Here is a 12,973-nt window from a genome sequence, read left to right on the forward strand (position 1 = left end):
TATACATATATATATATATATATATATGTATGTATGTCTTTTTAGGGTTACATTCGCAAAAAAAAAAAAAAAAAAAAAAAAAATTAGGGTCGGAGGTAAAAAATTAGGGTCGGTCGGGTAAAAAACAGACATTTTTTTTTTTTTTTTTTTTTTTTTTTTTTGCCTCATTAAATAAAATTAGTGTAGAACACATAAGCGTCTACTTGTATTAAAATATATCAGAATTTAAGAAACATATATGAAACACATGTTTCTGAACATATGCCAACAGTACAGTTATAGCAAAGGTCATGTAGTAGGCTAGTAGTTGGTATGGTCAACGTACTCGGAGCACCCCAGAGGTTCCGAGTTATTCACCAGTTACCTCCCTTGTTGTAGCTCTCCTCTGTGTTTGGATAATGGCGGCTGTTTAGAACAAGAACTGACACGATGTAACAGAATAACATTGGCATTTGTGAGTAATCTAGCTTTTTATCCGATGTGATTTCCATGAGATTTTGAAAAGCTTATATCATTAAGATCGCATCACATCCTAATGACGCACAAAAATCATGGTTATATCGAATAATAACCTATCGATTTTCACTCCGATTTGCAAGACATTTCGACTTCTTGAATCGAAGTTAAGCTTAACCGACTTCAGCAACGCTATGTTGACTGTGTGACTGTGCGTTCAGTTCCTTTAATTCAGATACTGTTGTATCATTTTCAACATGATATTAATCTATTCCGTATAATTCATCAGTCAGACTATGGTAATGAGTATGAATATAGGTAAAGAAAAGTGAAAAAGTAGGCATAATTGATTCAGTATGACATCAAAGTAAACAGTTTAGGGAAGAGTTGGTCATGTTAATGTTTTGAATTTTATAATCAGTCTAAAATAGAAACAATAGACCCTAAGATAGGTTGATAGGCTAGCACACAGGTGAGGTAGATATACCGTAAGCTGTCTGGCTGTCCAGGTATATACCTAGTGGGCAAAGATTCCTGCACAGTAGCATATTGGCACATCATTAAATCAATAAAATTAAATAGAAAAAATGCTGAAGTGTTCATAAAAATGCTAACGGAAACCATTATATCCAATTAAGTGATAGATAAAATATACAGCACAACACTAGTCTATTTCTGAACCTATATACATATAGCTACACCAGGCTTCTATACAGAACTCAGAGATAGGGAAGGTGATTTGTTACTATGTGACTCTGTCCCCTTAATATAAAATTTGGATGGGACATTTGATTAGACAAAGCACCAAAACAACATTATCTAGGGAAAATACAAATTAAGACAAAAATTAACATTGATCAGCATGTATCATGACATCAATGTTTTATTAGTCACTCATTAGTCAGTGTACTGTTGATTCAGCAAGTAAAAAAATTATGCTAGCAGTTGAATTAAAGTTAACTGATAATTTAACCAGAAACTGCTTCAAAATTTAAAGTCATATTAAACTCTTTTGTTCTTGTTGTAATAAAACAAAACATTGATTATACGTATGTTAGCAGAAATACACAGACATGTAAGTTCACTTCATGTGTCATTGTTTGTCAAATACAAATTCAGAAGCATTAGTAGTATATAGTTCATATACCGACCCAAAGACCAGCGGTAATCTATTTACGGTAGAAGCAAAACAAAATGAACACTTAACAAGTTTTGCTGTTTCTGTCTCCAAATACTGAAGGAATGTTGTAGATCACTACTGTAATGCACTCGGTTGACTTGTCACAAAGAAAGAAATGGTCGAGTGAAAAAGAATTGAAATTATCTCTCATAGATGATTTCGACCAGCAATTAGATTAACATCTAAGTTCTAAGACAGGGAACTCCCCGAACAGTATCAGAAGTTTACGTGATGACGCGACGCTTCTTTAGATGAAAATCGCTTACACTCGAAGGCAGTACATGATATATACCGGTAGTTACATTTACTTATTAAAACGATAAAACAAAACTCGATATTTCATTGCATTAGTGGTTTGTAATACGCGTCATGTAACAGTAAACATCTATATATATACATCGGACAAATAAGCGGGCGGGGAACCAATCAAAAACTACCTTTCATCAGCGTGTTTATAAACTGGAGTCGTCTCAAAAACCATTTGTATCTTACCGATGATCAGTCAAATGTCTATTGGCCGAAAGGGCGCAAAGTATTTTTTGATGAGTCACTTATTCAGCAAATGCACGTGGCCTTCCCTATCACTGCAGAACCAATGCAATTCAAGTGTTAAACCTCCTGGCCTGTTTAGTCATAATTAATTTTTTTTTCTCAGTATAATGTAGTCACTAATTTATAATTGGCTGCAGTTAGACCCTAAATTAAATATTTTTGAAAAATTAACAAAAAACTCAGTTAATTGTAAAAAACAATGATACCACCTCCCCCCCCCCCCCCATTAACTTTTTACTTTAAAAACAATGCAAATTAATCATGGATATACACAAATTAATCTTGGATATACAAATATCCATTTGAATTTGGGAAAATGTGCGGCAAAACTAAGATAGCCTCAAGTACTATAACTTCATAATTAATTTTTGGAAATTTAAGACTTATATTTGGCATTTTCATTGGGAATGGGGCCAATATTCGGTCCAAAATTATCTGGAAAAAGCCCTGATATCAAACACATGAGTATTAAAGTTCTACAATTTATTTTGTGTTGAGGAAATCTGGACATGGTAGACCTTATACTTTTCAGAATGCCCTAAGCTGACAGAGGGAAGATGGATATCAAGCTTGAGGTATTAGCCTCCAGTAGTATTAAACGTAACAAGCCCTGGCCGAAGATAGAATGGATCGGTCAGGTAAGTCTATTCATGACTTTTATGAATGATAATTCAAAGTCTTCTTGTCAAATCACCAACGTTATAATCATTACATGCTTCATGTTGTGACTGAAACTGATCATTGTCATTAATTGTGTACTTATGATCAGACATACTACAACTCCTGAGTTTGAACCACAATGACCCCAAATCTAAAAATAGATTACTTAATCTCAAAACCAGATCTTCAATAGATTAATGATAGCGAAAGCATATTGAAGTCTGGTTTTAATAAGATTGATTATTTATAGAGATGTTTTCATTAGAAATTTTACTGCCGGAGCCTTTCTTCAGTAAATGATATTGATACTAGTGGCAATGCATATATAAAGTCTTCTTTTCCTTTTTTCAGGAGCACGAGAGTTTGTTTATGATAGATAATGAATTCCATAGAATCAGTGTACTGTATGTACCGTCAGGGAAAACCAAGAAGAAAGTGCCAAGACTGACCACTTTAGTGGACAGCACAATATGTGTTGGAACCACAAGGGACGGTGAGTAGGGATGATGTAAGAAATTCTGGGACTTTCATATACACGTTTATATAAGTCCCCGAAAATTTTGAAACCTAAACATGTCGCATAAAATTTTTGTTGGCATAAAAAAATCTTTAAGATTTGCTGATGTTGTAATGATCACTGTCAATATTATTGCTCAAAATATTCTTTCAGGTGACAAAAACAAAATTAAAACATACAAAAGTTTACAATTTTTTAGAAAGTCAGAAAAAATTGAATTAATGTTGAAATATCACAGTTGTTTGAAAATATTATCTATTTGAAAAAAATAATGTTTGTAAATTATGATCTATTCTGAAATATAATCTTTGAGATATATACACTGTATATGTATATGTAGTTAAATCTTAGATCATTAAATGGTTGAAAATTGTATGAAATAAAGCAGCTTAATTGACTCACAGGGGCCTATCTGATTGGTCTGACACATCATGGCGATATTTTCTTCTGGCACAAGGACAGAGACATTCTCAAGACTATACGAGGCCTCGCTGGAATAATTTCCTCAGAGGAACTCCAACAAGGTATACCATTGCAAGTGATGATAAGAGATATTTTAAAAGTGAAATAATTGTAAAAGTATTTTGTTTATTTATTACGCTAAAATCATAAACTAAAGTTCTGCTGTGGATTTTACACAAAGAGAAAATTACAAGATCATTTTCATTTGAAAAAAATGTAAGTGTGTATATAAATATTTATTTGAAAAAATAAGTTATAAACTTACAATTATGTTTATTTTTCATTATACATGAATCATTCTAATCTTTATTTACTTATATGTTTTGCTGACTGTAGCTATAAAGCTATTGCACTTTTGAATAATATACAAAATGTATCGTATAAAGGGAAACTATCTGACATTGACCTTGTTATCCTGATGAATATTCATTTCTCCCACAATTTGTGAGGACAAAAGCAGCTGTACCATATTTAGTCCATTAAACACCCAAAATTAAGAGAAAAAAGGTAAAGGGCACTTACAGTGTCGACTTGGGTGCTTATTTGAGGAAATCTGGTATGTATAATGTATTGTATCAAGACGTGCAGTACTAGCATGAGCTGATGAGCACGTAACCTTTTGACATATCTATATGATTGCATACTGTACTAAGGCTTGTAATGTGAAACTTCCATCTGCAATGCCACATGATTTATGTCATCCTTTTCTTATAGAACCCTGTCGCCTGTTTGCCTCCCATGACTGCCAGTATTTTCTTCTCGCCATTGGAACACAGAACTTCTTTGTGTGGAAGACAGAACAGAGCGAAGATATCTTGGAGTCCAAATTACCAGAAGTCCAAGGGTCTTGGAACAAAGTAGCTATTCCAAACAACATCCACATTCCAGTATCTTCTGAGGAATGTGCGGAATGTGCCATTGACGCTATGTTTTTTACCCATGAGGTAAACCAACAGAGTGTTTTGCTGAACATTTCACCTTTTATTTCTTTAAATACTGTCACCATCCTTTATGTCATATGTTATGTTTGAATTCTGCTATTTATGGAGTTCAAGTTCAGAGTTGCTCGGTGCAGATATTTTTTTACCTTAAACAGGTGCTGTACGTGTGAACTGAAAGAAAATGAGAGAAAAAACCCAAAAACAAAACAAAGAAAAGTTCCAAGGATTCAAATTCAATGACTAATGTGAAATGCATTTTATAGTATTAAATGCAAATTAAATGAATTTTACTAGAATTTTGATATACCTTGGTATGACAAATATTCCAAAATACCTTATACTATAAACCATTTTTCTTTCGTCACTACCTCAATACTAAATTTTGTGATTTCCATTACAAAGCACTTTACATAGATTAAGTTTTTTGAATTTAAAATGAAATGGAAATACCTTTGAGGCTTTCAATATTATTGTTGAAGATATAAATTTTCGCTAAGTTACTGTGATCACAAAATTTGGTTTATAGTATTCATTACAGTATAAAATCTAACAGAGGACACAAAATAAAGAACTGACTCCCATATTTTAGGTAAGTTAGCTTGACACTTGGAGCAGCAAGTCGAACCCATAAAGTCAAAACTAGAAAGGAAAATTAGTTGATGAGGTATAATTGATTTTTACAGAGTCTGGGGAACTGTTGTCAGATGTCTGTAGTATATAACAAAGAACAAGGCCTATGTATCATTTCACTGCTGCTACGCTTTGGTACGACCGCTGAATTCTACTCCAGCAAGTAAGTCTATTGGAGCTCTGGCCTCGATTTCTCGAAACTAAAGTGTAGACTTAGTCAAAACTAAAAATTTTTCTCCTTATGTAACTTATATGAAAATTTGTGACTTAAGTCCGTTTTTGATCGGGGCCTGGACGTGATAAGACATGTATTGGCTGTCTCCATGGATCTCTTCCTCTCTCCTGCACCCAAACCCAGAACATCCTTAAAGGACTATAACTTACTAATATCAAGGATTTATAAGCTCTCGTTATTATCAATTTAGATCTTTACCACAATCTAACAAAACCAAGTTCATTAAGTCAACATGAACTGGTGTCATCGGTCAAAAATATAAAAAGGTTAAAACGATTGAGTGGTAGTCTTGTTTTAGTGCTATTCCTGCTAGAAACTTTACACTGAAGCATGATTACATTATCTTTACTATGCTAATAAAGCAGTTTATGGTATGTTAGTGTTTCTTTATGTATGAATGTTCATTTGTCATGCTATTTGATTTGAACAGGTCGGCACCATTCCAGGTAGAATGGTCTGTAATCCAGTATCCATTTAAACATATCCATCCCTCTTATGAGCCTATCCAGTCAAAGGGGGCCTATGTCAACTGTTACGCTAACAATGGTCAGGTGATGGCAGTAGCAGCCAATCAGAACACACCGGGTCACAGCAGTATGTTGTTCGTGTCTCCACTCACAGACACAGTCATGGTGTCTGAAATGAAAGGATGTGGAGTCAGAGATCGCTACTCTAAGATGGGAAGGTAATCTAATAATACCAACTCTCTTCCACGGCTGCTAAATAGCATGATTTCCATTTAAATACAAGCTTAGGGAGAAAAACTTCCACTTATATGTGGGATAATGTTAGGGTAATGCAGAAATATTTTGACTTTTAGATCTAACGCTATATATGTTTTTGAGTGCTAGTTGTAAAAGCCTCAATGACCATGGATAAAACTTAATTAAATACTGTAATCCTTAACAGCATTGAGACACCTTTTGTAACAGAAATATTGCAATATCTCAAACTATATTTAAAGAAATCATTTCATCATGCTGTTTCAATTACCAAATTTTACAAACGCTTGAATTGAAATGAAAACAGCTTGAATAGTTTGATGCTTCATTGAATGCTAATTTATTTTGTATTTATTTTTCATTTTATGGATACCTCAGTTTGCATGAGTAAAACATTTACTCTGCAGTTTTAATATCCAGACTTTTGAAACATTACCGATAATCCTGTTGTAGTATGTACTGGCTGCGTGAGATGGCCTGGACCTGTGACGACTTGTTTGTAGCCTGTATCATGAACAGTGGTGCTGTGTGCCTTCTCAGTCGACTGGGCGAGCCCATGTACATCAGGACATTTGGACAATCTATAGAATTAGGACCGGCTAATTATCTCCCTCTACACCCATGTCAATATATCAGGTATGGCCATATTTATTGTTTGATTCGATTGGTTGACATCCTCACATCCTCCACAAGGGATTCATACTTGCATTTCTTGTTGTAGTTTTGTCTTTGTTTCATAATATATTTATAAAAAATACAGTGAACTTCACAAATAATGAGACAGAGTGGACCGTCAACTTTCCTCTGTTAAATTTCATTCTTGTTATGGATGATATGGCCAAACAAAAACCAAATATTTAAACTTCATCAAAAAAATACTTCGATATTTTGAAGGTACAAGGTTCAACACCAGACATCTTGCTTGCAATATATTTATGAAGAGTATAGTTAGATTATCAAAAATACCATGATCAGTTATGAGTTTTGAGATATATGCCAATAAAAAGTGACTGTAGAAATAACATATAACTTGCTTTACAGTAAGATAGATGATCCACATTCGTCACCTGTCCACCAGCCAAATATGAATGAAGATCCAATGAGGCAGCGATTCTCGGTTTCGACACATCCAAGTCTTCCCATAATCCTCTTCTCTGACGGTTTCATGGTAACCATCGCCCAGCTACCACCAGATATGACCTGTTTGACCTTGATGAGAGATTTTGTGCTGTCCTCGTCCAAACACTTAAAGGATATGGCTAACCACGACAACCTGGCCCTGACACTGGCTGATGCCTATGGAATGCCGTCTGCTAGAGGTAGGTCATGTTTATCTACATGCTATTGAAGCTCAAATCAAAATACCAATATTAGTGATGATTATAATCCAGACAATTTATGTAAACTACATATGTATCATGTTTGATTTCCGAAATACATTGTACAGAGATTAAAAAATAACATTGTTTCATCCATTATTAGCTCGCCTATTCGAAGAATAGGGGGAGCTAATGTTGTCACCCTGGCGTCGGCGTCAGCGTAGGCGTCCCATTTCACGTTAAAGTTTTTGAGCAAGTTTCTGTTTCGTCAATTGTTTAAGCTTAAGTCATTATAAATGTTTATGATTTTATTTTCCTAATGTGTATGGATGCTGAACTTGATAGTACAACCAATTTGGGGCCCTTTAGGGGGTTTTTGAGTCTGTTAATTTGTCATATTTCCATGTTAAAGTTTTTGAGCAAGTTTCTATTTTGTCTATTGTTTAAGCTTAAGTCATCATAAATGTTTATGATTTTATTTTTCTAATGTGTATGGATGCTGAACGTGATAATACAACCAATTTGGGGCCCTTTAGGTTTTTTTTTGAGTCTGTTGATTTGTTATATTTCCATGTTTAAATAGTAAATACTTGAACATCAACTTCTTCTGAATAGGCGCGCTTTGCTGTTCTCCAACAGCTCTTGTGAAATCATCAATTCAGTGAAATGTGTTTATATTGTATGAAATATCTTCACAGACTTTTAAAGACTTCATTGAAGTAAATAATTGCAAAAAAAAATTTAAAAAATCTTTGAACTTATCTTTTAAATCTTCAAATGTTTGGTATGCAAGCTTAAAACATGTGATACATGGTGTTAAATTACAATGTAAATGTGTTTTATATTTTCAGAAGAGAAATCGGCTAGATCTGCGAGAGACAGACGGAAAATTCAGTTTGAAGTTCCAGATGGAAACTTGAATACAACACAGGAGAGCGAGACCAGCTTCTTAGATGAACAGCAAGACATGTTTCAGGGGCTTACTGCTGGAAAAATTGCATTCGCAGAGACAGAAATACCGGTGATTGATCCAACGGACCTGTCTGGGCTGGACACCCTCAGTACCATGTCCAAACAACTGGACATTGCCGAGAACTGCCTATTCAGTGCCTGGAAACTGACAGTGTCTTACTATGAACCATGGACAGCTGATGCTGAAAGTGTAGCGAAAATTATTTGTAAAAACCTTACTAAGTTGTTTGCAGTGCTCTTAGAATGTCCAGGTGTAGAGAAGGTCTTGATGGAGTATCGTAAAGTTTCTCCATCAGCCCAAAATCCTCGACTTTCCACTCTCATAAACATGTACAGAAAGAGTATGGAACTGCTGCGATTTGATATAATCAACAAACATTTGATGCCAGTCACGCTGCGATTCAGTCACCACACTCTGAACTTGGTGTTAAATAGCAGTGAGCTACAGAAAACAGACCCAAGACTGAAAACACTGTCTGGATGTTACGCTTTGATGAAGTTTACAGAAACCATTCTTAATCGTGTTTATATTTGGGTGCCCAAGGATGTTGCAAGCACCGGCCTTCCTCCAAAGTCAAGAGATGAACAGAAACATACTTACGAACCAGCAATACTAATGAAGTATCAATTGTCGCCTCGCTCTGCTGCCAAGGAGATACAGACAAGGAGCCAATCAAATGACAGCCAGGGAGTGGACCAGCAGTCACAACTACCCAGCCGAAGGTATCTACTACTGCACATGTATAGTCAGAGTCTGTGTTCAGACATAGATTATATTAACAACTAAACTGCATAAGTTTAACCATGGATTATGTAGAATACTTATTTGAATAATTACCATATTTGCCGTAATTAGCACCCCTCTCCATATAATAGCCCATACCCTCTTCTCGAGAAATAGTTGAAGTGATATAAAAACCCTCATCCAATGGATTAAAAGATGTTTATACAACTGTGTGATGCTTATAACATCAGCTTTGTATCCCAGATTACACATATGAATCACGAATTAATAATGCATCTCAAAGAAATGAAGGCATATATTTTACTTTGACAAATTAATGTGCCATGAGTACCGAAAGAGTTAAAAGTATGGGTAACTTTTTAGAGGTTTTTCGTCCACCTTATACATTTTGGTTCATTAATTAGTGTCCTCCTTTGATATGATATTTAAGTGCCCTGGGTGTTATTTATAACTTATTCATGTGCCATATGATACACGATCGTGCGACACTAGTATCTCTAGTGGTGATGGAATGTAACTCTTCGTGGGAATTTTCCTGCTTAGATGATGATAGTGCGGGATATCACCTTTTGATGCCATTCCATCACCAATAAAAACAATAGTTCTGCACAAACGTTATCAGGTATCATGTGGTACGTGAATTAGTCCCATTACGGCAAATACGGTACATGCAAAATCAACATATAGATAGGAAATAAGTTGCAATTCTTTTGATTGTCTTGAAAATTTTATCGACAATCTTTTGATCATTTATAAACAGATATGATGGCCTGATTTTACAATAAAGTTTGAATTCTTAGTGCTTTCCTGAACCATTTCTTAGATTAATATTTTATTGCACTTTTCTTTTTAAATTGTTTTGTATGCCTGTTATTTTTCCAGTAGTCATGTAAATGCAGCCTCCATATTCAGTGAACTTTCCCGAGGGTGATTATCTGTTAAGAGGATTTCCTGTAATAGAAATGTCGAAGTTTTTCCCTTTTTTGTTTTGTTTTGGATAGTGCCTTTGTTCGGTCGCGAGCGACCGTTTTGTTTAGTTTGTGTCCATATGATGTTTTAACTAGATGTGTGTTTACGTCCATCACCCATCTGACCGCACAATAACCCTGTGGTGTGAAGTGAGGACGGGGCATCAATCTCGCATTTGCATATTTCAAAGATATCTGCCCTTGCGGGTAGGTATTGATTTTTACGTCATGTGTTTGTGGGTGTTACATCATATTTTTTGGGGAAGTCGATGTAAATTTTTTGCCAATCAAATCATGATGTCACAATATATATATATATATATATATAGCTATTTATTCGCAAGGACAGATAATTCTAGATCTGTAATATACAGGGAAGGAATACGGCAGATTTGAGATTTTGAAAGTTATATTGTTTAAGAATGATCATGGAAAGAAATTGTTATATGATACCTGGTTGGGTTGTATATTGTGTCAAAAATATCAGAAAGTGCATTTAATTGTACTTAAACAATGTCATTTTCATTATCTCAAATTAAACTGCTATTTTTATCAACTCATCAAAATTGAGTTTTCATGTTTTAACTGCTTTTCAGGTTAGTTTGATTTTGCAGTTAATGCTTTATTGAATTTAATGGCTTGCTGATCAAAATAATGATGTTAAGCTTTTTGATGCAAGGACTTAATCATATAAATGACATCAAAATGAAGAAGTTTCAAATGCAACAAAATTTTATTTTTAATCGATTGAAAAGGGATTGAACAACATGGATAAGTGATGTTGTATATCATCTTAACTAGTAAAATAAAACACATAAAGCATGTCCAAGTAAAATTACTATTCTGAAATGAATTCCATATTACATTTGATATAAAAATTACATCTTTTTTTATATCTCTGATAGTCCTCTACCTTCAATCATAACACTGCAGGCTACTAATTTCTCCCTTGTTGAGTTATACAGTAGGAATCTGTGTATGAGTCGTTGATTTGCTGTGCTATCCTCTACCTTCCTCTTTTGAAGTAATTTCTTTTATGAACTACCCTGGTATTTTCAGTTATTACAAAACTCTACTTGTTGTAAAAAATGAAGCGACCTTATAATGTGAAAGTTTGAATAAGAGATATGATTATTTCACTGTCATTTGGAGACAGAAGGTTACATGTAATTAAACATGATCATGTTCTGTAGTTAAAATATAACATGTACACTCTTCATGACATTTGTATTGGCACCGAGTGACTATCACAGCACATGTTTGTTATCATTTCACTGATAGCACCATACCATTATAACATTCCAGCATATCCCATATTGGTACACATGATAACACACATACACATTCACATATGATTGATTACACATGTACACCACCATGTACCATTGATTATAAACATGTACACTACCATGTACCATTGATTACACATATACACCACCATGAACCATTGATTATATACATACACCACATGTACCATTGATTACACATGTACACAACCATGTACCATTGATTATAAACATGTACACCACCATGTACCATTGATTACACGATGTACACCACCATGTCCATTGATTACACGTGTACACCACCATGTACCATTGATTATAAACATGTACACCACCATGTACCATTGATTAACATACACCACATGTACCATTGATTACACATGTACACCACCATGTAATTGATTACACATGTACACCACATGTACATTGATACACAACACACATGTACCATTGATTACACATGTACACCACATGTACCATGATTACACATGTACACCACCATGTACCATTGATTACACATGTACACCACCATGTACCATTGATTACACATGTACACCACATGTACCATTGATTACACATGTACACCACCATGTACCATTGATTACACATGTACACCACCATGTACCATTGATTACACATGTACACCACCATGTACCATTGATTACACATGTACACCACCATGTACCATTGATTACACATGTACACCACCATGTACCATTGATTACACATGTACACCACCTGTACCATTGATTACACATGTACACCACCATGTACCATTGATTACACATGTACACCACCATGTACCATTGATTACACATGTACACCACCATGTACCATTGATTACACATGTACACCACCATGTACCATTGATTACACATGTACACCACCATGTACCATTGATTACACATGTACACCACCATGTACCATTGATTACACATGTAACCACCATGTACATTGATTAACATGTACACCACCACCATTGTAACCACATGTACCATTGATTTAACATGTACACCACCATGTACCATGATTAAACATGTATCACACCACCATACAATGTACACCACCATGTACCATTGATTACACATGTACACCACCATGTACCATTGATTTGACACATTAACCACCATGTACACCACACATGTACCATAACTGCACCACCATGTACACATGTACACCACCATGTACCATTGATTCACAATGTACACCACCATGTACCATTGTACATGTACACATGTCACACCATGATACATGTACCATGTACCATTGATTAACATGTACACCACCATGTACCATTGATTACACATGTACGTACATGTCACATTACC

At 34.8% G+C, this 12,973-nt stretch overlaps 1 protein-coding gene across 1 annotated transcript in view; it reads left to right on the forward strand.

Moving 5' to 3' along the window:
* Positions 1–347: 347 nt before the first annotated feature.
* LOC138326501 (ciliogenesis and planar polarity effector 1-like) overlaps positions 348–12,973 on the forward strand; it is a 53,789-nt gene continuing 41,163 nt past the window's right edge. Inside the window, exons 1-10 of the mRNA XM_069272599.1 lie at positions 348–454; positions 2,721–2,826; positions 3,200–3,341; positions 3,770–3,889; positions 4,542–4,771; positions 5,452–5,561; positions 6,064–6,318; positions 6,809–6,991; positions 7,397–7,674; positions 8,526–9,369. Coding sequence (XP_069128700.1) covers positions 2,746–2,826; positions 3,200–3,341; positions 3,770–3,889; positions 4,542–4,771; positions 5,452–5,561; positions 6,064–6,318; positions 6,809–6,991; positions 7,397–7,674; positions 8,526–9,369 — 2,243 coding nt within the window. The 5' untranslated portion in view covers positions 348–454; positions 2,721–2,745. The remainder of the gene's footprint in view (positions 455–2,720; positions 2,827–3,199; positions 3,342–3,769; positions 3,890–4,541; positions 4,772–5,451; positions 5,562–6,063; positions 6,319–6,808; positions 6,992–7,396; positions 7,675–8,525; positions 9,370–12,973) is intronic.

Source organism: Argopecten irradians, chromosome 6 (genome assembly GCF_041381155.1).
Source record: "Argopecten irradians isolate NY chromosome 6, Ai_NY, whole genome shotgun sequence".
Classification (NCBI taxonomy): Eukaryota; Metazoa; Mollusca; class Bivalvia; order Pectinida; family Pectinidae; genus Argopecten; species Argopecten irradians.